The following is a 21,714-nucleotide window of genomic DNA, read 5'->3' as shown; positions in this document are numbered from 1 at the left end:
ACTCTCTTGTGATGTGCAGATATCTTGGTTCCTTCACGTCTGTCTACCAACCAGGCTTCGCTAGTCTTTATTCTATTCATAATTCTTTAATTACTATAAGAGAACATTATTAACAGCTAGTTTTTAATCATTAGCCATTAAGATACAGTATATTTTTTTTAAAATAATTGAAGATTGGATTTAGGGCCAGGATTTTTTTTTTATTCAGGCATAGTATTTGAACATCCCTCTGGAGTGTGCATCATGGTAATTTAGTGAGTGTGTGCAGTGCATAATAATCAGATGTGGACAGTAGGAATTTCTGTCTGCTCAACCATTAGTCATCCTTATTTGTTGCTAATTCTGTGCTCTTTAAGTGACTTTTTAAGTGCCCCATCAATTAATTTACCCAGTGGTTACCCTAACGCACTAAAGAACCAGCAGGATTCCTGCTCTCCCGCACTGAACGTCTTTCCTTTCTTGCCTCCCCACGTTCTCCATGTACTCATGATCTTTTATGTATACCAATGTGTGTATAAACTGTGTGTGTGGATGTAGTAGCCATTCTACCTGTGATGGAAGGCTAGCCCATTGTGCTTTTTGATATGGATTTTTTTGGGGGGTGAGGTCAGCACTTTTCATGTGTTTGTTAGCAGCTTGTCTGCCTTCCTTAAAGTATCCATTCATTCCCTTGGCTCCTTCTTTAAATGGATTGTTTGGTTAGTTGGTGTTCAGGTTTTTTAGTCCCATGTATATTTTGAACATTAATCCATTGTTGGATGGATAGTTTGCAAATATTTTCTCCTGTTGTATAAATCATCTCTTAATTTTATCGATTATTTTCTTTGCTGTGTAAAATCTTTTTAATATGATATAGTTGCATTTATCTCTTCTTCCTTTTGTTCCTTTAGGTTCCTGTATAATAAACATGGCTAAAATCTGGGAACGTTGCAACTATATTTTGTTTGGTAATTTCATACATAACATTTTAAGATTTTTTTGTGTGTGTGTGTTCTGCTTTCATAGTTCTGGATATCCAACACGGCTGGCAGCTTTTATTGATGAAACTTCCGTATAGTACAGTTTGGGAGTGTTTGTCAAAAATTAATGCCTGTGTGAACATGAGTTAATTTCTGAGTTCTCATTTGCACTGTCCTCTGCCTTTCTTCTCATGCTGGTGACGTGGTGTTTTAAAGCAGGTCGTGATCCCCCACTCCCCACAGTGCTTTAACTTTTCTGGGCCTCTTTTGGTATCCTGTGGTTCTAGGATTCTTTCCTCTTTGTGTGAAGAAAGCTGTTTGCAATTATAAAGGAATTACATTGACTTTATAGATTATTTTGGATAGTGTTGGCTTTTCTGATCCGTGAGCATATCTTCCTTTTTTATGTGTATCTTTATCACTTTATTCATTAGTGTTTTATAATTTTTCTTGTAGATGTCTTTTACTTTCTCTGTTACTTTTCTTCTAAATATTTTAACTATTTTGCTTTCTTAATTTCTTTCTAGCAGTTTCATTACTGGTGTATAAAAATGTCGTAGCTTTCAGGATCCTGATTTCATATTCTGCAGCTGCACTGAATTCCTTTACAAGTGTTAACAATCTGGTCATGAAGAATGTCGTTTCTTCTGTTAGAGAATTGTGCCATTTACCAACATGGCTGACTTGATTCTTTTTTCTTTACAATTTGGATATCCTTTATTTCTTGTAGTTGCTCAGCTGTCCTTGCTAAAACATCTATTGCTGTCCTAAGAGGGAAGGAGAAAGTGAATATCTCTGTCTTGTTCTTGATCTTGCAGCACCAGGGTTTTTTTTTTCAAGTACATTAATTATTATAAAGTGTATAAATGTACCTGCCATAAATTAGATGATTGTCTAAGTGGTGGCTGGCAGGTCTTTGAATTCCCAATGTTTTACTCTAAATAAGTTCTTCATGTTTCCTACCAACAAAATAGAGAATTTTATGACCTTGTTAGTCATCTCTGTAATGACTTACAGTACAAGGTGGACTCAATTGCACAATAGTTGGCAGTTCTTCTCTCATATTTCAGCCTTACATTTAAAATGACTAATGTAAATAAGTATTATTAGGGACCATTCTCCCATTTTTAAAAAAAAGTGAAATATTTGAAAACAATGCTCTGGAAATGGACTTTAGTCACCAGTAGAAAGAGCTAATATAGTAAGGGGAAAGCTTGAGGCATTTCTTAGGTTTGGTGTTAGTTCTCATAACTAAAATATTTTAACTTATTTTAAAATTGTTTGCTATGGTTTGATATTGTCATGATTAAAATTTTCTGTGGGGAAAAAAATTTCTGTGGGAAGCCCTATTTCAAAGGAAGAAAAACTTACTGCGACACCAAGTGGTGGTAGTGCACACCTTTAATACCAGAGCTCCTAAGACAGAGACAGGAGAACCTTAGTGAGTTCAAGGCCAGCCTGGTCTACAGAGGGAGTTCCCTACAAGGAGAAACCCTATCTTGTAAAACAACAGCAACACAAAAACTGTTTGTGGTTACTTAGACTCTCTTAACATCTCAGTAATATAGAAGGAAGTGTTTGCTTCTATACACACATAGGTATTTTAGAAAATGATTGGTTCATATTTTGTTCTGAAAACTTTTCTTAGTTAACATTAATTAAACATTAAGAGGTGTTTGAATTGGAACAAATCACACTTCCTGGGAAGAATTAGAGAGAACTGGGCTTTATTCAAAGTGTGAACCTAATTAAGTCAAAATTGTGCGTGTCCCCAGTGTGGTATTGCTGTGTAAGACCCACCCAGGTCTCCCTTCCCAGATGTGTGTTCTCCTTAGATGACTTCTGGTAAGTAAAGTATAAGACAAGCTGCTAGGAGAACAAAAAAGGATTTTCTTCTGTAAATTCATCCTAGTATAATTCAGGTCAAATTTTGACTATAAGTATAAAGCAATGGTTCTATTTGATATTCTAGTTTATCCTCTTTAGTAACTACAAAAACTACTGTTTGGGGGAAGTTCATCTGGTAAGGGCATTCCTCACTGACGTCTCGGTCTGTGATGGGACGTGTCACAGCACCTAGCATTATCATGACCTTCAGAACAGCTCTCAGCGTGCAAAGGTTCTGCTTCCTGCAACTCTGCTGTCACCTCATTTATCAGAGACCAAGAAACCAGAGACGGGGCAAAGCCAGGCTTAATTCTAGAATAGAAGTGTGTGCAGTTCCGAATTTTGTTTTTATAGCAGAGACAGCACTGTCGTCTCCTTTAAAGATGATTAAGCTTAAAGCCGGTGGTGGTATGCATTCCTTTAATCCTGGTACTCAGGAGGCAGAGGCAGGTGGATCTCTCTGAGTTCGAGGCCAGCTTAGTCTACAGCGTGGGTTCCAGGACAGGTGCCAAAGCTAAACAGAGAAACCCTGTCTGAAAAACAAACAAAAAACAAACAAACAAAAAAGAATAAAAGAAAGAAGGAAGGAAAAGAAAAAAGATGGTTACACACTGTGTTATATTGCTAACCTGCCACTTATCCTGTGTAATATATATGTTTTCTGGTCTGGAGTTTGATGGAGAGAGAGAGAGAGAGAGAGAGAGAGAGAGAGAGAGAGAGAGAGAGAGAGAGAGAGAGAGAGATCATTTCTGGTAGACCTTGCAGAATATCTTAAGCTCCATGGGAAAAAAACAATGTGTCATCTAAATGTAAAATACGGTTGATTCTTATAATATGAGATATTATCTGGTTTTCAGGTAAGTTTATACTATGAAGAATTGGCATACACTCATACATCCCACTGTGAATAAGTATTATCCTTAAGTCTCTGTTAAAGCCTGAATTCAGGGCAGCTGACATTTCAGTTTGTTTTCCTGTCGCAAAGGGTTAAGAAAACGCCTTTAATAGTAATACTATTGCTTAATTTTGGATTCCATCACCCTTGAAATGAATTTTAGAGACTCAGTTCATTACAGATGTTCATTTATGAATATTTTTAAGACACTAATATAACCTTACTTTTTTAGTGGTCTGTGCTCATAAATTTAAAAGTAGCTAGTTGTGATTTTAACCTGGAATAACATTGTCTGAGAAAAGAGACTAACTCTCCGTGCTTTCGCTTAAAGTAGATTATTCTGCATGTTGGCTTTTTCCCCTCTAAAAAAGAGATTTTTGGCAAGGCTTGGTGGCGCACGCCTTTAATCTTGGCACTCAGGAGACAGAGGCAGGCAGAAGTCTGGGATCAGCAGGTCTACATAAGGAGCTCCAGGCCAGCCAGGACTACATGGAGAAACCCTGTCTCAAAACACAAACAAACAAAAAGTAATCCTGATCATATTTACGAAATGCCTAAGACACTTGTGCAAGCATTCTGCTTTTATAAAACTATTGACTTTTCCTCCAACTACATGCATGGCACACGTATTTTTTTCACAACTATTAGAGTATATCCCAGAAATCCTACAGTTTTATATTTGTTAACTCAGAGCCGATTTACAGGTAAAAATCACTTTTTACCACTTTTGGAACCAAGCAAGGTTTTGCCTCGATTGTTTTGGGAAGTTTGGGGGTGGGAGGGTTTGGGGGTGATCTATCTTCTTCATTGTCTTTTCCCCCTCCCACCCCTACTGCCCTCACCCCCACCCCGTTCCCCCTTGCTGGGCTTTCAGCCCCAGGCTGTACATGTTTAGCAGACACTTTACACCAGTCACACCCCAGGCAGAATTAACATATATTTCCACTGTGCTCGAGTTTTGGGGGAACTGTTCTTTCGTAATTCCCTCTTCCATTAACCTATGATTATGAAGCAGCCATATGTGGCCCAAATTCATAACGTGACATGTTGAATAAATGCTCTCGCCATTTTGTCATTTCCCCACGTCCAGGTAGAAAATGCCTTTGTTTATTTTCCAGCACTCTAACAGGCAATTTTGAGTTCCAAATTATTACTGAGAACTTAGCAGGGTATTTTAAAGTTTGTTTTATTAAGTTGGCCGGGGTCACAGAATTCATTAATATTAATGACTGGACTAGAAAGGCACTTAGCCTCTCTAATGAGTAGCAGATACAAAGCATTAAACCAAATGGAAGGCTTTGTTACCCAGGCGTCACTCCAGCAAGGCCCCATGTAATAACCGAGGGAGATCTGCCTGCCGCAGTGTTTCCCAGCAACCTCTGCCTTCTTCCTCTTAGGGAAACCGGAGTTCCTAAACTCATGCTCAAATGCATTTCTGTTGACGTCATGTGAATATATGAAATAAAATACTTGGAACTGATCACTAGTGGTTTGAAAAGGGCTCCAAAACCCTATCACTAATAAGCTGTGTGTGTGTGTGTGTGTGTGAGAGAGAGAGAGAGAGAGAGAGAGAGAGAGAGAGAGAGAGAGAGAGAGAGAGAGAGAGAGAAACCATGGGAACACACTTTTCCTTTTGAACTTGTCAATATTAAAATTGCATTCATTCATGAAGTTTGCACGCGTCATTAGTGACATTTGTAAAATTCATATAAATATGAGCTGCCGGGTGGCGGGATTTGTTTATCCCACGCCTCTGAAGCTGTCATCAGCCTTTCCTATAAAACGGGGAAATGTCAGATGACAGCGAGGGCCTGACATTCCAACTTTGAAATGAGCAATTACACTGTTCCTTCAGACTTCCCTTCCTCACTGGCACCTAAGTTGCACGTCCTTTTAACAGGCGGCGTGAACGCAGTGAGGGATGTGAGCATTTGTTAGGTCACTTGGTAAATAGAACTAATAATTTAAGACATGTGTGGCAAAAGTGATTAGTAAACTTCCATTAAAAGCCAGATCATAAATAGGTCAGGCTTCCTGAGTATGCAGTCCTGTGGCTGTAATACAGAAGCAGTCACCGACAGTGTGGGGTGCCCCAGGAAGCCTTATTTCAGAAAACTAATCGCCATTCTGATAGGCATCTGGGTTATAGCAGACCAACCCCTGTTCACTGAATGACCTTGCTCTGTATCGCCCTCTGGGAATACTGGGCTGGCTTCTTTCTAGGCTACCCAACAGCCTTTTGTTGTTGTCAGTAATATCCCCTTTGTTGAATCTAGAATAATAATTTCCCACTCCTTGTCTCAATTGGGTTATCGAGAGCTGTTTTATCCCAGTCATAACTCTTGTAACTCTCCAGGAGCCAAGGTAGCACTTTTCTGGTTTATATCCCACCCCTCGAGGCATTCCCTCAGTGGCTGGTGTTGCCTTCAGCATTTATTCTTGATCTTCTCCATGTATTGTCCTTGGGCCATACTCTGTAGTCCTTAAACTTGAATTCTTAACTGCTCCTCTGTCCTTAGGCCTTCCAGTTTATATCAACAACCCAGGTCTCTAACCCTAATAAATTTGTATGTTAAATAGCATGCTGATTTTCTTTTTCTACTTGATTATCCAAAGATACTTCCAAACCAACATGTGTTAAGTTGAACTCCCAGTTCCTTCCCTTTGCTCCATCCCTGTACTGGATAGTTTTATGTTAACTTGACACAAGCTAAAATCAGCTGAGAGGAAGGAACCTCGATTAAGAAAATGCCTCCATAAGTTTGGGCTGTACACTAGCCTGTTGGGCATTTTCTTCATTAGTGATTAATGGAGGAGGGCCCACCTGGGTGCAGGCCGAGCAAGCGTGCTGAGCAAGCCAGTAAGCAGCATCCCTCTATAGTCTTTACTTAAGCTTCTGCCTCCAGGCTCCTGCCCTGTTTGAGTTCCTGTCTTGACTTCCTTCAATAATAAATAGTGATATGGAAATAGAAGCCAAATATACTTTTCCTCCAACTTGTTTTTTGGTCATGGTTTTATCTAAGCAATAGAAACCTAACTAAGACAGCCCAAGACTTCTTCCTTCACCCTCCTCCTCTCTCAGTGACTGGTCCCTGCTCATCGCTTCCCACACCTGGTGCTTCTCTTTCTTTCCTAACGCTTGGGAGAGTCCTTGAGTTTTCCAGATCTTATTTTATTTTCTCTCTTTTTTATTGTTTTTATTGAGCTATATATTTTTGTCCACTTCCCCTTCCACCCTCTCCCATCATCCCCACGCTCCCAACTTACTCTTGTCTTTAAATGCATGTATTTCTTTTACTTTTTGACTACAGCTACCCTAACCTATAGTTCAATTATTATCACATTAGCCTACTTCCTTTTACGTTCTCCCTATCTTGCCCTATTCCCAAGAATTTACCTTTCTGATCTTAGATTACCTATCATTTCTGTTATGAATCTTCTATTGACTCTCCAGTACCCCTACCTTGACTTTTAACAGCATTCAACTTATCTTGTTCTTTTTCTTTATTTCTGTTGTACATTTCAGTTCAAGTAAAGCAAAGGCTATATATGTTCATCATTGCTCTAGCCCCAATACTATAAATATGTTGAAAAAAATGAAATTACTCTGAAACCCCAAAACCACACAGTATTCTATACAAATAATCAAAGTACCAGAACATATCTAATGAGTTTGACTTGCAGGGTTAAAGGAAATATGTATCAGGAAGGTGAATATGTGAATGAAGTAAAAAGGTCATAGTTCATATAGGTGTTTTACACACATTAGACCCTTAGCCATTATGATTGATGCTGCAGTTGGCCAGATTTGCTCTGAGCTGTGTTAATGTATATACACATAATCCTGTGCTTAGACTAGTGGCACTCTGCCCTAGCTCTGCTGGATCCTGGCTTTCAGGGGGAAAGTTGGTTTTACAGATAAATCTCCAGTGTGTTTGTGTGGGGGAGGGGATTAACCTATAACGTTCATGTTCTATATTACTAGATATTAAAAATATATATGGCTCTGCCCTTGATGTCACGGCGCTTCCTGCATGATCTGAAAGCTTCCGCTGCAGTCCATCATAGCAAGAACTAACAGATCCCACTGTGTGAGAGAAGCCGAGCAGGCACTTAGGGTGGTGGGCGTTGGGAAGACTCAAACAAGGTTTCCCAGAGGAGGTGGCATTTCAGGAGAGTCTGAAGTATGAATAACGGGTTTCTCCTTAGTTTTTCATATTTATTTTAAGTCTGCTTGTTCTGATGTGCTGGCCATTTTCAGTGTGGGTCAATGGTATAGTTGAGTTTGCCCTTTAAGTAGTGGTTTTAAAGATACATTGCTAATCTAGGCGTATTTAAAGAGCCAAGAAGCAATTAATAGCAAGATGATAAAAGCCATTAGCTGGCATTAACCTGGCAAATATAAACATATTCTAAAGTTCTTTAGGTCTCTATAACTTAGTTATTTTTAGGTATATATATTTTATATATATTATTGATTTTTATTGAGCTCTACATTTTTCTCTGCTCCACTCCCTGCCTCCCCTCCTCCGCCTTCAACCCTCTTCCATGGTCCCCATGCTCCCAATTTACTCAGGAGATGTTGTCTTTTTCTACTTCCCAGGTAGATTAGATCCATATATGTATCTCTTAGGGTCCTCATTGTTGTCAATGTTCTCTGAGATTGTGATTTATAGGCTGGTTTTCTTTGCTTTATGTCTAAAAACCACTTATGAGTGAGTACATGTGATACTTGTCTTTCTGTGTCTGGGTTACCTCACTCAAAATGATGTTTTCTAGCTCCATCCATTTACCTACAAATTTCAAAATGTCATTTTTTTTCTGCTGTGTAGTACTCCATTGTGTAAATGTACCATATTTTCCTTATTCGTTCTTCAGTCGAGGGGCATTTACGTTGTTTCCAGGTTCTGGCTATGACAAATAATGGTGCTCTGAACATAGTTGAGCACATGTCCTTGTGGCATGGTTGAGCATCCTTTGGATATATACCCAAAAGTGATATTGCTGGGTCTTGAGGAAGGTTGTTTCCTAATTTTCTGAAAATTCACCACACTGACATCCAAAAAGGCTGTACCAGCGTGCACTCCCACCAGCAATGCAGAAGTGTTCCCTTCACTTCACAGCCTCTCCAGAATAAGTTGTCATCGATGTTTTTGATCTTGGCCATTCTTACAGGTGTAAGATGGAATCTTAGAGTTGTTTTGATTTGCATTTCTCTAATGACTAAGGATGTCTATAACTTATAGAACAAACTGAAGACATAGTTACATGATCACATAACCTCATTTCTCTAGATTTATTACCTTGAAAATATATGTGTTGAAAGCCATGCATTAAAGATAGTTTTATTTAGAATAGCATATTCACAAGGAGAGTGAAAATGCTAAAGGTGGTTGAGGTGAGACTGCCTAGAACTAAAGAAAGTCCAGTATCTTCACTCTTGTAGGTGTACTCCAGTATAGTACAGGTTTATCTTCCTAATCTCACTCTGCCTGATGGCAGAGCTCCTCTTACAGTGCCTTTACAATAGGCGAAGCCAAGCTCAGGAAATCACTGTGGCTAGGACTCCAGCCAGGGAGTCCCCCACCCCTCAGAGTTGCTGTGCCTTCCTCTAGTGTCTTCCTATAGTCTAAAATATACCACAGGCCAATTTAAGAACATAGACTTCTGAGACCTTGCTACCAGATTACAATTTAGGCTGCCAGCCTGCTCGTTGTACAGACTTAAGTTGCTTAAGCAAATCTTTGTGCTTCCGATTCTTCACATCTAGTAGAGATAATGAGAGTTCGTGAGATTGTTATGAGAATTCCTTTACTTCATAGGGCTGAAGCACCTGGAATGGTGGCTTGTATTTAGTTAGTGTCATGTTTCCTGTTATTACTTAAATTATTAATTGTACCTTACTTTTATAATGTTTTTCTCATTATTGCTTGATTTTACAAAGCACAAAATTCTGATGAAAATTTTATGGCAAGAAATAGCCATCAAAAAGTCTTAGGAGTATCTGTAGATTAAAAATTGAATAAACATTTTCCCCATTCTGGAATTGTTCTGTAAGGAGCTTGCGTTATAACTCAGGTGGAGTAAATGCTTAATAAGAACAAGACAATGTGTTCAATACCCAGTGTGTCTTGGAGGATTAAAAACCAATAATGTCGATGACAGTGGACATTAAATGTGTGTATCACTGCCCTTGGCATCCAGGCGCTTCCTGCATAGTCTGACCGCTTCTGCTGCAGTCCATCATAGCAAGAACTAACAGGTCCCACTGTATGAGAGAAGCCGAGCAGGCAGCTAGGGTGGTGGGCATTGGGAAGACTCAAACAAGGTTTCCCAGAGGAGGTGACATTTCAGGAGAGTCTGAAATATGAGTAACAGGTTTCCAGAAGGAGTAAAAAAAAATACTTCTTTAAATTATTTTTAAAATAAAGTGTGTTTGTGAGCCATGCTTATATGCTATATTTTATTTTAATTGTCAAAAGAATCAAACTATGCTAGCATTGTTTGTATGTACTGTGTCTAGACATATGTTTGTGTCATGCATGACTTGTTAAATCTGAATTGTAGAGTCCAATTCTAACAGTTTTAGTTGCTTTAATTGGACCATACTTTTATGGTTAATGTTACATACTATGTGGATAAATCTTGGAAACACAAGGTGAATCTAGTCACAAAATGCCACTTATACATGATTATGTAAATTTTTTCAGACAGGCAGATCAGTAAAGGCTAGATTACTGGCTGTCCAGGGCTTGGGGGCGGGGGGGGGGGGCAGAGTAATGACTGGTTGTTAGCAGGCAGTGGCTAAAAGTCCGGAGTTGCTTTAGAGGTGATGAGAGTTTCTAGAATTAACTGTGAGAGTGTAGCCTTGGGACTGAATCACTCACTTGAAATGAATGAACTGACTGGCATATGAGAACTTCTATGACACTGCTATTTTAAAAGTAAGTTGAATTCTCCAGTGTTATTTTCCCCTGTAAAACATGCATTCCCTCTTTGTCTCAAGTATCATAGTACGGATTGAGTTATATGGTGGTGTTGCCTGTGTTGGATTCCAAGCAGCTGCCACGGACTAATATTTTAAGCATAAAATGGAAATACTGTTCCCAAGCTCCTGGCTGAGGATTAGAAGTGTGCCAGCCTGTTTAAGGCGCTTGTTTTTGTGGGGTCTGCATCATTAGTTCAGTTAATTCCAGGATGGCTCTCCAGTCAGGCTTCCAGTGACAGTTTACAAGGATCTAATGGGGATGGGAAAGCGGTTTCGGTCATGGCCATAGCGTGTTCAGAACAGCAGTGTTAGAGGTTAAAGCGCCTCCTGGACAGTTACTGCTTTGAGTTAATCCCGCATCTATCAAATTTCGCTTTTATCCCTGGCTGTCTTTAGGGAATTGGGTTCTAGGTATTGGGTCGGTTAGTGCTTCCTGTTGCCCTGCAGTCAATGGTGGATTGTCACTACTCACAGTGGCGAGTTAAACACATTTCATAACGGAGGCAATGCTGAACTTATCTTTTCCATCCTGCTAACGCAGCCTCTAAGCAGATAGGTGTACATGGCATCTGGACGGTGAGCTGTAGAGAACACCTTGGCCCTCCTTCCTGCAAACTGACTGGACAGCACGATTGTTTTTTGAAGAATTAAATCAGCTAGACATAGTGTCTCATGCCTGTAGATTCTGGGAGATGAGCTCAGCCTGGGCTAACCAGGGGAGACACTGAAAAGGAAAGAAAAAAGATTGGGCAGAGAGGTGGGGAGAAGGAAGGAGCTACCATATACCTTTAACTATATATCTTGTTCACTGTAGTAGGTTATCTAATTTAGAACAAATATAATGTAGCTTTGGAAATTGCAAATGTATCACACAGATTTTTGTCAATACTTATTTTAAGAAGATCACAGTCCCCAAATTTGGCTGCTGAACTCCAAGTCTTTTACAGTGCATTCTGAAAACAGCATGAGTCTAACCTGGCATTTGTTGTTTACCCACAGTCCCTCAGTCAGGGTACTAAAGCATTCTGGGAAGTAATGCGACTATTCCAAATGATAATGTTTTGGCAAAAGTGCTTCTGATTACAATAATTTCCATTTTCCAGAAAACATAACGCATCACCTATAATATTTAATACAGAAAAGCTCCATTCTTAGCTGCCGCTATTTAAAGAACTTCGTGTAATGATATTTAAAACCTCTTATCATGCTGATTAGATTCAGCAGCCATAGCTAAATGTATCCACACACCAAAGCCTAATATCATAATGACATATCAGCACACGCATAATGCATTACAGTTAATGAATACTACACAGGCTACATTATGATTGGCTCCAAGTGTCTGTGCAGTTCACAGCCCACCGTACAGGAGAGAGATCTGATGATGAGACTGTCATGCGTTGTTTTGTCTGTGTGAGAGTAATGCCTCTTCTAACCACAGTGAAGGGTGTGTTCAGATTGCAGGTCAAATGGCCAGGAGAGATCGACCCAGTTGAACACACGAAAATGGGCAGTGTCTACAACTTCTGTGTTACCTAAAGATTTCTGTCCAGAATGGTTTGTTATCATGTTGACAGACAAACTGCCACATTTTCTTTTCCGCACAGTAATGTAAAATGCCAGATTTGCTGCTTTATCCAGCTTGTGGTGGGAGTCATTTTTATTCATATTTGTTGAGAATCAATAGTTATAGTTTGATTATGTTATGAGGTCCAATATTTTCTGAGTCAAGTAACTATAACTGAGTAGAAAAACACTGTCGTCCTTTACTCAGAATCCGCTCTCTGACAGGCTCTGTTCAGTATGCTTTCAGGGGAAGATGATTCGCTGTCAGCTGAACTGTGTGAGAGAGTATGTGCATGTGTGTACGTGCATTCAATTGGGATGCAGCTAGAACAGCAAGAGTAACAGGAACCGAGCCCCGGAGGACGGTGTGTGAAACACTGTTGATACTCTCCTTGCTACCACATCCATCTGCATGCAAGATGATGCCAGAATTTGAATCTTTAAGAGACATGGGCCAAATTTGGTAAATGCCACACTAATGAGCTTGGAATTTGCTTTTGCAGTTTATATACCATTGTCTTCTAAAGCAGATAAGCATTTTGCTAAAATATCCTTTTTAAAGATTAAAAAACGAAGTTATTCTTTGGTTGATTTAACCTCAGCAAATGCCATCCATAGCTTGCCTCTGTTGGTGGCAGATGTCTTTTTTAAATTTTCATCTTCTTTGACATAAGCTCAGGGTCTCAGAACGCCTCCTCATTGAACGGGGTCATGCCTATGAGTTTTAGGAAATTGCTGGAGTGAGCAATATTTTCTAGAGACTTTGGAGGAAATGACGAAACGTAGCTCCATGTCCTATGAAGGTGATCATTACTATTGCTGTGTTCTGTATCTTGTGTATTCATTGAGGTAACACTTCTTATTCCTTTGTTTGAAATTAAAGTTCTAAACTTGGTAATGACATTATGTAGCTTTGTGAAAATTTCACAGAGGCTTATTTTTGTTATATTTGATTTTATTATAAGCTAAGGCAATTTATTAATTTTTTCAGCATATTTCTGGGAAATTGAAGCCTTTAGCCTTACATTATATTTCTTTTTACTTAGGACAGTGAGACACCTCAAGACCTGTATGGGCTATTTTACCTTATCCTATTCGTATGTAGTTCTGTGTTACGTGGCAATGATTATGTATATTCGTAGAAAGGGGAATTCCTCCCCCCTCAACCATCTTGACATGCAAATCAAAGTCTGAATCTACCTATTGCCACCTCCTTGATTCAGTGCAAGAGTGATGACTGTCCCCATCTCTTGTTTGTCTGCAGCCTTTATCTTCGTGGAGCAGGGGTTTTTTGTGGGGTGTGTCGAGACAGGGTTTCTTTATAGCTTTTGGAGCCTGTCCTGGAACTAGCTCTTATAGACCAGGCTGGCCTCAAACTCACAGAGATCCTCCTGCCTCTGCTTCCTGAGTGCTGGGATTAAAGGCATGCGCCACCACCGCTCGGCGTGGAACAGGTTTCTTTACAATACTTTCTAGCTAACCTTTTTGTATGTTAACTATCTCAGTTCAAAGGCCTCATTTGCTGATACAGATATACTTTTAGTCATTAAACCAACAAAAAACTCTTGGGAGATGAAGCTGCCTCTCATCAGTAATACACACATAGCTCAGTTTCTTAAAGATCAGATGCTGTGGGAAAGAGAAATGGACCGTGGCTTATACATATAGATGGAGTCCATAGTTTATTTGATCTGTTAAGAGCTGACATTGTATTGATCATTTTGAACAGTAATGCTTAATAAAGACAGTTGAACCACTAACTGTAAATATGCTGGAATGTTATAGTTATAGCCATATAATCTACAAAGACATTTACTTAGTAAATGATGTCTAGTGGTCTTTGTTCATTGTGCTCATTCAGTAGGGTGGATTGTGACTTACATGCCCACTGCCTAGGTTCCTCACCCGAAAAGAAAACCCCTCCAGAGACCAAGCAAAGTGTCTTAGGTCCAGCTGAACAAGATCTGGTTGCCTTTCCCTCGCAGGAGCATCTGCCTCCGTGGCTCTAGCTAATAATAATTGTAGCATCTCTAATTTTGATACTCAGTTTAGATTTGAAAGCTAAGCAATATAAATTTTAATTCTTTTCTGGGATATTTTTATTATTTCTGCTTAGATGACTTGTGACAAAATTGCTTTTCTCTTTTCACAATGTATTTGTGTTCCTCGCTAATGGGAAAGCGGCAGATATTTTTAGTGTCGTCTTTCATCAAGTCAGACCGTGCTGAGGACCTGACTGCATTCTAGTTCCATGGGAATTTTGCTAATGGGTGCGTGCAACCTTATCCAAGTTCTGGAGGGTAAGCTTACAAATTAAACGGGAAGAGGAATATAAAAGTGGTCTTTCTCAAGATGTTGGCAGAATACCCATCTTTTGTTATTTCGTTTTTACTTTACCATGTTTTCCCATCAAGTACAGAACGTCTAAGTTGGGTGTATTAATGCGTAAGATTAGCCCAGACAATAGAAACAGTGAGCTTCCCAAGTAGAGTTTTAGCTGTAATCTTACATGGACAAGGCAGGAGAGGGAGAGAGGGACTCTCCCAGTCCCCATCTGTCTAGTTAATAGTGTTAGTGACATTAGTGGGTGTAACAGGAAAATGGAAGGTTGAAGGCATATTTCAAAACAAGCCACCCAGTTTTACTGTTTATATACTAACTTCCTGATTCATATTCTAATGTAATAAATAGCCACTGTACACTTGTAAATAGCACATAAGGAGGATGTGTGAAACTGGGGCTATTGGGTGTTTATCCGGGACCTACTTACCCTAATTATCCAGCCCAGGGTACCTTCTTCTCCTGCACTACATTCTTTTCCAAGGCAGTCTTAACTGCTTGGTTTTAAGTGTCAGTGGCTCCCGAGTTTGTCTCTCTTACCTGACTGTCTTCTCCAGACTTTCCAGTGTATTTTCTGGGTGATCTCTGCCTCCTGAGCCCTTGTCTGGAAGTGTACATTTGATCCACCTTCTGGATCTACTGCCCGTGTGTTGCTGATTTCAGTTCTGTCCCCTCCAGCAGCTCTTTCCAGCAAACCTGCAGCTCTTCTTCTGCTTTCTATCCCTCTATGACCTCCTGACCCCACCCAGATGGCCATGGTACCTGTAAACAGTCTCCTCTCTCTCTCTCTCTCTCTCTCTCTCTCTCTCTCTCTCTCTCTCTCTCTCTCTCTCTCGTCAGAAAGTGACAAGAAGGGACAAGGACAAGATATAAGCTCCCAGAAGCCTGTTTCTTCCAGCTGCCTGCCCCGCAAGGTTTCACTAGTCTTCCAAAGTTCGCGCTTCGGAAGTTCTCTTCTGGGCTAGGAAACGAGCATTTGTTTCCCTCTGTGGTCTTTACCTTGTGTTTACCTTACCCGGGTCTCTGGCCATGCTGGGTTAGGGCCCACTCTTCCGGACATCTCCAGTTCCTGTCCACAGATGCAGTTATGTTGTGAGCTTCAAAGATTTAGTGTTCAACTGTATGAGTTTGAGGGAGATGCTGTTCACCCCATAACAGAGCTTGAGGTGACGTGGTTGGGGAGCAGGTTCAAGCGGAGCCTAGGACTCCACGATGTTTCTGTACGCCTGGAAGCCTGCTGCCTCTGCTGTTTTCATCAGCCCTGATGAACCCTGGGTCAGTCATCCAGAAAGGCTGTCCTCCTCTGCTGGTGGGACAGCCATTTACTCTCTGGTGACAGTGGTAGACAGGACGCAGGTAGAGAATCCCTTGTCTCATTTCAGTCTACGAAGCTACTGTAGCTGGGCGTTTCTGTTGCTTTCCTCCACAAAACCCACTGTTGCAGCTGATGGTAGCGAGATGACAGAGTTCAGTTTCGACATTTCCCCTTCTCTCTCAGCAGAGATGCTCGTGAACCATGAGTTGACTCAAAAGCCAGAAGGATATGAAGTAGAGGAAAAGATGTCAGGCATCCAGTTACCCCAAAGATCAGCACCCTCAAATACTAACTCTTGAGTTCTCCTCAAACATAAATGCTTTTCTTTCTTGGTTGGGTCAGGATAGCCACCAATGTGTATGGACATTAAAATAGAGAGGCACTGAAAGCTTGCTTCCTTCACGGACAGAACTTTCCATGCATTCTGTAAAGAAGGGAAAGAGAGCCGGGTCTGTTCTGGACGATAAACAGACTTGAGCTTTGTAGCTGTATCTCAGGCATCACTAGGAGCACACTTTCCTCCTTGAGGTATACGGGGCACAGGAAAGCTTTTGATCATAGGAACTGCAGCAAGCCTGACAATGGCGGACAAACGTGCGGCTGCATCTGAAAGTTGCTAAAGCTCCCAAGCTTAGCAAAACTATGCCCTATTTTCCTGACTTGGTGAAGTGTTTTCATGGTGCCCAGAAAAGGAGACTTTTATTTAAAAATCTTGGATTCTGTGGGATTCCCTGTCCGAACATGAGTGTAGGGAACTGCTGGGGTCAGGCATCGTTTGCGCTTTGTCTAAGCTAGATTCTTCCTTCTCTACAAACCAGTGTGTCACCATAGACTAAAATGAGCCAGTTCCATGTTCTCCGTGGTCTCCTCTAGGCCGCTGTAATAGAAGGGAAGTGGCAGTGCACACTGGGAATAAGCCCAGGCGCAGATACCAGTTCCCTGCATATTTTACTTCAGATGCCAATGTTTTTATGTCTATGACTAAATGTTTCAGTAAAGCAAGACAACAAAATTTTATGTACACATACCCATGCATGTAGGTACACTGAAATTGTTTTGTTTTGTTTTAAAAAGACAGGGCTGGAAAGATGGCCAAGCCATAGAACACTGTCTGTTCTTCCAGAGTACCCAGATAAGTACCCAGCAGTTACCTGGCATCTAACAACTGTTTGTAACTCCAGTTCCAGGAGATCAGACACTCTTTTCTGGCCTCCAGGGGCATTAGACATGTGCATGGTACCCGGACATACATGCAAGAAAACATTCATATATATATAATTTTTAAAATTTTAAATAGGACATAAAATATACCATCTTAAAACTACTTTGAATGCACAGTTGGAATTGTTCCTTGCCTTTTTGTTGTAAAATGATATCCAGATCCTTTTCTCCTACACATCTGAATCTCTGTACATGATTTTTAAAGAAAATACTATTTCTCCCCACACACAGCCTTGGTAATCGCCATTCTGCTGGGACCGTACTTGGGTCCTCTGTGAGAGCAGGGTCACTCATAAAGCTGAGACATCTCCCCGCTTCAATCTTTAGTCTTTGAAGAAACTTCTTTCTCTTTTTAAGATTTGTATATTCAATTATGTACTTGCAGGGGAGGAATGCACATGAGTGCAGATACCCTTGAGGGCCAGGAGACATCATTGTCTACTGGAGCTTGAGTTACAGGCACTGGTGAATCACCCAAGGTGGCTGTTGGCAGCCAAAATCAGGTCCTCTGGAAGAGCAGCTGGTGCGGTTAACCACTGAGCTATCTCTCCAGCCCTGGACCTTCTATGGGAGTTGTACCACTTTTTGATCTCACTACTGGTGTGCAGGGTTGCAGTTCCTCCACATGTCTTCACTTGTCATTGCCTGTATTATTTTTTTCAGTATTAGCTATTCCAGTGCTATGCACTAGTTCTTACCGTCATATTCTGGTCTGTGTTTTGTTGGTTCAGCGCCTTTATGGAAGAAAGAGGCTTCAAATTCTCTAGCCTACCACACACTGTCACAGTAGCCATGGTTGCTTTAATAAGCCTGCTTTGTTATTCCTTCTCTCAGTGTAATGTTCTAGGAAACACTACCTTCCAACAGAGCAAAGCAAAAAACAACCCAAATTAGTGCTGGGTCTAGGGCTATGCAAATAAATTATTGACATAGTTGTTCCCCTCTTATTTCCTCATAACTGTTGACATGGAACTGGGAGGGTAAACCCCTTCTAACTTCCGAGAGAATGCCATTGTATCACTAGCTCCTGCTGGCTACTTTTGTGTGTTTACTAATGTGTGCCAATTAGCTGAATACTTTTTCTAATACGGTTCACGACCTTCATAATTTGCACAATTCCTAAAGGATCGTGCTACACAGCTGATGGGCTTCCCACTCACTGGCTTAAGTGTAAGAAGTGGGCAAGTCAGTCAGTCCTGTGTGCTCGGGCTTCATGAAGAGGGCACTGTTTCTGAGCACAGCCCCACTGGCCGAAGACAACTTGGTTTGAATGTTTTGGCTTTGTTATAAAAGTGGGAACCATCAAAAGAGATTTTTCACAAGAACAACACGGAAGCTAAGAATTGAGTCGATACTGTAAACTCAACCAGGGTTAAGTACTACAATTAATAACTGTTTACGGCAGCTTCCCACCCCTTCAGTCATGACGCTCACTCCGTGGCAGGAGGGAAAAGCAGAGGGATTGGCACGGGTGGCAGACTCTTAGCGTTCTGCCGTTGTTTTCACGTCTTCAGGCGAACCTTGGCTAAGGGAAGCTCTGCTTAGCTACTTAGCAATGTTGTGGTTTGGTGCTTCAGCTGGGTGGGGTATAGTTGTGCTGGTTGGGCACCCACTTAACTCGATCACTGGAGATGCCGACACAGTGTTTCTCTGTAGCACTCAAAATGGTTCCACCAAAGCATGCGAGCAGAATCTCGGACAGTCAGTCCTAGCTTTGACGCTGTCGTGTTAACTTAGCTTGTGCTGCGTCTGCACATGAAAGAAGACACCGATTGTAGCACATTAAGATGGCAACTGTCAGGCCAGTGCTCGGAGGCAAAGGCTGTGCCCACGTGAGCCATTAATGGCTGGGTGAGTTCAATCAGATACGCCGCCTCCAGTGTGTGCATAATGCTATTTACTAGATTTTAAATGGACTGCTGAGAAAGATGAAATATAATCTCATGTATTATCTCCGTCTTGTCTTAAAAAAAGGTAATTAAATTGTCCTCTTGCTAGCGTATATTTTATTAGCCTTTGAGGAGTCAAAGAAAGGTGCCCCTGTAGAGTTGAAACCTTTCACTCAAGTGGAATGTCACAAAGTGACTTTGTGAGCTCTAAAAATCCCATATACCTAGGCCAGCTGGATAGCATTGGAAAATACGACAGGAATTTCATTATTTCCCGTTTCTCTTCTTTACAGAACCTGGAGAAGGTTCTAGTGGAATTCAACCACAAGGAGTTGTTCGATTTCTACAACAAGGTCTGTGTTTTAAATGTTTTCTGAAATGTAGAGATTTGCTAGCACCTCTGGTTTTATACGTTTTTTTATTTTTGATGCCTTATTATAGGGCCAACTTCTTTATACTCCTGTAAACACCTCGTATCTCACAGTAGCTTCCTAGGCAGAACCAAGACAAAGAGACTCTGAAAACAAAGCCAGAAAAAATGAAAATGGTTTTAACTAAAGAGTTAGGATTGATGCTTTCTGTAAGACTGAGCAAGGCACTCTGCCCCCTGTAGCCTCTAGTCCGCGGATCAGCTGAAGTACTTCATGGCTGGGCCCAAGTATAGAAGGAAGCTGCCAGATTTTAGTGATTTATCTTTCATTTGTATTTCATTTTTCTTTCCAAATATTGATTTTTGTACGCCAGGAAAATGCATTCCATTAACTACCAAACTTTAAAGTCTTACCATATGGCGATAATTTACTAAGAAATAGCTGAGCGCACATAAGGCAGTAATACTTAGAAGTCTTCATCCTTTATAAATGTAAAAAAAAAAAATTAAATGACAAGCCTAAATCCTAACATGTTTACCTAGCAAGAAAAGTGGCCTGGTGTTACCCTTATGCCCTGTGTGCGGGTGGGTTCATTGTGTGGTATGCCCGCTGCCATTGCTTCTCTTTAGTTTGCATGTCTCTAACATTTTGTATGGCTTGTTCCCTTCACTAACTTGCTGTCATTATTTTTGTCTTTATAAACAGCTAGAGACCATACAAGCACAGCTGGATTCCCTTTCATGATGTCCTTGAAGACTGGCTTCGCAGTCACATTCCCGCCACCATCGAAGAGGAACTGCCCGAGTATATTTTTGAGAGGACTCAGTGACTTCATTCTACAGATACTATAACCTAATCACTTCTTAAACAAATACTTTCCATGAAGGGAGATCACAATATGAGCACTGGGGTTTCTGGTACACCCTCTCTCCTCGCGTGAGCCAAGAACAACTGTTGAAAACTCTCGGAGAGAAATCACAAGTGAATGCCGTGTTGCCTTTCCGTCAGGTTGCTGCATCATCACTTCGCCGCAGTCCTTCTTTCACGGATCAGCGAAGTCTGGAGGTGGAGGTGTGATGGGTGCCCTAGCAGACTATGGAGCCTTATAATTACATTGCTTAATTAGGGAAGCAGCCCCAGGCCATCAAATGCTCTGACATTTGTCTTACGACCTTATTTTGCTTGAGATACAATACAAGAAGGAGATCAAAATGGTGCCAGTATTATTCTGAGTTAATTCCAATGTGATCCTCTTGTTCTGCCCGCTTGGATTTTTCTGTCTTTAATGGTTTAACAATCATCTAGGTTTATGTACACTATTGCAGATTCATAACAGTGCAGTTCACAGCATGGAGAGGATTGAGATCGTGAAGGAAAACACCTGTAATGAGTCCTACATGGGAATCTGACATTTTAGATCAGAAACTCTTGGCATTCTCCTTCTGTGGATATACTCACTCACAGTGTCCCTCTGTGGGTCTCTGTTAATTCCCGTCCACCACAGGAAGAAGCTTCTCCGAGGCTTGAGTGACACACAGTGATCTGCACATACAGCAGTGTATATAGAGCTCATTTCGTTGCTGTGCGCCTTTAGCAGAATAAGAGTAAGTTTAGAAGTTCTTATTTCATTGTGATTAACAGTTTGGTTTCTATATTTTCAGTCAGGTGAATACATACAAACATATTTTAAACATATTCAATTTGTCTCAAGACTTCTGATACATATTGCTAAGTTGTTTCCCCAAACAGTGGTTTTAGTGTTTGTGCTTCCCTCCACCAATGCATAAGAATTCACACACCCCACGCTTTTCCACCAGCGTTTTCCTCCTCCTATACACTCCACCCTTAGCATTCTTCTTGTCTGGGAGTTATAGTTCGTATCAGTCAAGGGATATGAACTGAAGAAGGAAACACTGCTTCCCAGTAGAAGTATGTTGTTAGTAAATCCAGGACTGAAGGGAAAAAAAATGTGTTTTTTTTTTTTTAAGATCAGCAAATGTCTGCAGCACAGTAAGTAAGGTCTTAAAGTCAGATATTTATTTTCTTCATACATATTCACTGAGTGCCATTATTCACGTGCTGCCAAGAAGTCTGCATGCATAGCCACCGTGTTGACCATGATGAGCAAAACAAACAGTCCCTACCCACTTGGAAATAGAACGGGAGGGTCACTAAAGTAAACAAGCTTGCAGTAAATTGACAAGCATGCGAGAAGTAATAGTTGGAGCCTATTAGGGACAACTTCTCCACGGAGCTAAACCTGAGGCTGTGGGTTTCAGGAAG

The 21,714-nt window shown here is 40.8% G+C and overlaps 1 protein-coding gene across 1 annotated transcript in view; it reads left to right on the top strand.

Moving 5' to 3' along the window:
* Positions 1-20,647, top strand: part of Commd10 (COMM domain containing 10) — a 125,260-nt gene extending 104,613 nt beyond the window's left edge. The window contains exons 6-7 of the mRNA XM_050149285.1: positions 19,354-19,413; positions 20,137-20,647. Coding sequence (XP_050005242.1) covers positions 19,354-19,413; positions 20,137-20,175 — 99 coding nt within the window. The 3' untranslated portion in view covers positions 20,176-20,647. The remainder of the gene's footprint in view (positions 1-19,353; positions 19,414-20,136) is intronic.
* The last annotated feature ends 1,067 nt before the right edge of the window (positions 20,648-21,714 follow it).

The sequence above is a fragment of the Alexandromys fortis genome, unplaced genomic scaffold (assembly GCF_014885135.2).
Source record: "Alexandromys fortis isolate MF-2015 unplaced genomic scaffold, M_Fortis_MF-2015_v1.1 scaffold_60, whole genome shotgun sequence".
Lineage (NCBI taxonomy): Eukaryota > Metazoa > Chordata > Mammalia > Rodentia > Cricetidae > Alexandromys > Alexandromys fortis.
The sequence above is the reverse complement of the archived record's forward strand: the minus strand, read 5'-3'. Positions and strand labels throughout refer to the sequence as shown.